Source organism: Beauveria bassiana (genome assembly GCF_000280675.1).
Source record: "Beauveria bassiana ARSEF 2860 unplaced genomic scaffold BBA_S00041, whole genome shotgun sequence".
Taxonomy (NCBI): Eukaryota; Fungi; Ascomycota; class Sordariomycetes; order Hypocreales; family Cordycipitaceae; genus Beauveria; species Beauveria bassiana.
The window spans coordinates 158,754-161,012 of NW_007930876.1; the positions used below are offsets into that span (position 1 = coordinate 158,754).

General features: G+C 56.0%; 1 protein-coding gene across 1 annotated transcript; it reads left to right on the top strand.

Moving 5' to 3' along the window:
- Positions 1 to 463: 463 nt before the first annotated feature.
- On the top strand, positions 464 to 2,107 carry BBA_08886 (thioredoxin-like protein; the record flags this gene model as incomplete). The annotated part of the gene is made up of 2 exons (XM_008603983.1): positions 464 to 1,018; positions 1,430 to 2,107. The coding sequence occupies 2 exons, from the start codon at positions 464 to 466 to the stop codon at positions 2,105 to 2,107; spliced, it is 1,233 nt and encodes a 410-aa protein (XP_008602205.1).
- Between the last annotated feature and the right edge of the window lie 152 nt (positions 2,108 to 2,259).

Consider the following 2,259-nt stretch of genomic DNA (forward strand, 5'->3'; position numbering starts at 1 on the left):
TCTTCGTCGATCCATAGCTTGTATAGTCCATGGTCAGCAGGTGTGGGCTGCCATCGAGGCTCGTCACGACAAACGAGCAGACCTGACAATCTCGAGCCTGCCACAAGGAGATAAAGTGAGGCAATCTGAGCACAGTGCGTCGCACCTATGCACACACACGCGGAGACAGGTGCTCTCTGCGTCCTGGTGCTATTTCATTTGTAATTTTTGTCAAAATGTATTCTCACAACATCGGCCTAGATGACTACCTGTTTGTTGTAAGTGCAAGGTCCGTGTTGGAAGTGCGTCGTGGGTATTTGTGGTTCCTGGCAGAAGGACTGACCGCCTGCCAGATTCGAAAGCGTCTGCCAGGCTGGTGCTATTCGTCAGCAACCGTGTCCAAGACGTGACCTCAATCATTTCATCCCGCTATTAATGGTTACATCTTTACCATTCTATTATACGATAAGAAATTTAATACAATATGCCCGCCACACAGCACATTGACGACAAGGTCGAGTGGGACATGGTGCTCGAAAAGACGCAAGTCGTGGTTGCTGACTGTATGGCTCACCTCATCAACTACGCTCTCCCCTTGGGACAACAAAAGCTAACTCCCACCCTCGTAGTTTACGCAGACTGGTGCGGCCCTTGCAAGATGATTGGGCCTCACTTTGAGCGCCTGGCCGACGAGTACGCCAAGCCCAAGAAGATGGCCTTTGTCAAGGTCAACACGGAAAAGGGCAGCATCGGGCAAATGTACGGCGTCCGCAGCCTGCCCACGTTCAAGGTCCTCCACAAGGGCGTCGTCGTCGAGACCGTCACCGGTGCCAACCCCGCGGCGCTGGCCGGCGCCATCGTCAAGGCCAGCAAGCTCGTGCAGGGCGGCGGCAGCGCAGAGGTCTTTGGCAACCGTGGCCAGACGCTCGGGGGCTCCGGCGCGAGCGGCTCTTCCCTCGCCAACATTCGATTTGATCCCATCTCTATTGTAAATCATGTCATTACAATCATCGGACTGTACTTGGTGTCCTTTTTCTCGGTATGTTTCAGAGTGAAGGCGCCCCACGCGAATGCGCCGCTCGCTAACCGCCTGGTGGCAACAGAGCGATGCATACAGATCCGCCAAAAACTCGTCGTTCAACGTTGAAAATAAAAAGAGTGCCACGCGTCCGGTAAATCAGAATGCGGCGCGACCAGCTGCGACGGCGCCTCCGAAACCAAAGACTTTCAAGACATTAGCAGACTTGAGCTCGGAGTGATGTGTTACATTGTGGACTTGTAGAATTTCCTTGCGAATGATGATTGTCCTTTAGTATGCCTTTGAAATGACAGCGCGGTAAAATTTAAACTCGAGCACTACATGGCCTTGAAAGTGACAAAGCAAAATAGACCGTCGCAAGGGAAGCTGCTTCTTGCCTGTAATTACGGAGATAATTAACCAGTAAACCAGCAATTGCACATTCGATGTCACTGCATGCAACCGTGTGGGGCGCCGCGCGACCTCAAGCTTCCAGCTCGTAGCTCCAACATCCTCCGATCATACTTCGCGGCACGTCAAGTCTTTTTCTCGAAATCTGCTTCGCAGCTACGGCTTACCATTCGAGCATCGTTGAACGGCAGTGACCTCTTATCCCCGTCGAGCGGGTCATTTGTGCCACAACCGCAGCACACCGCACATCATGGACAATCCTTTGGACCAAACAACGTTGTCCACCATCTCGCTGCTCGAGTCGCGTCTTCTGCGCATCGAGCACCTCCTCTACGGCTCATCAGCACCAACGCCACCTCCACAGCACGAATCGGCATTGCAAAAATTGGCCAATTTGGAAAAACGCTTCTCCATGCTAACGTCGCGCATCCGCGTCTACGGCGACCTCCTCAAGATCTGTACGTCCCTCCCCCTCTCCCAGCACACCGCCAACCATTTCCTTACGACCCCCTCCTCGCTTACCCTCTTCTCATTCTCTACAGACAAGGCATCTCCCGACTTCTTCCAAGCCCCCCACGCGACCGAGCTCCCGTCGCAGCTGCCCACCGACTCTGTTCGCGCAATCGTGCTGTCAGCCGCGCCGTCGTTTCCTGCGACCGTGTCGGCGCTGACGGCCGTGCAGGATGCGCCGGTGCCTGACCCTGCGGAGAGCGCGGTGCTAGTGGCGCTGCGGGAGCGCATGCGCGCCGTCGAGGCGACGCAGCGGGCGCAGGTGGCCGAAGTGGCGGAGCTGCGCGGGCGCGGCGAGGCGGCGCTCCGGGCGTGGTACGAGGGCGGGCTGCTGCCGGCGT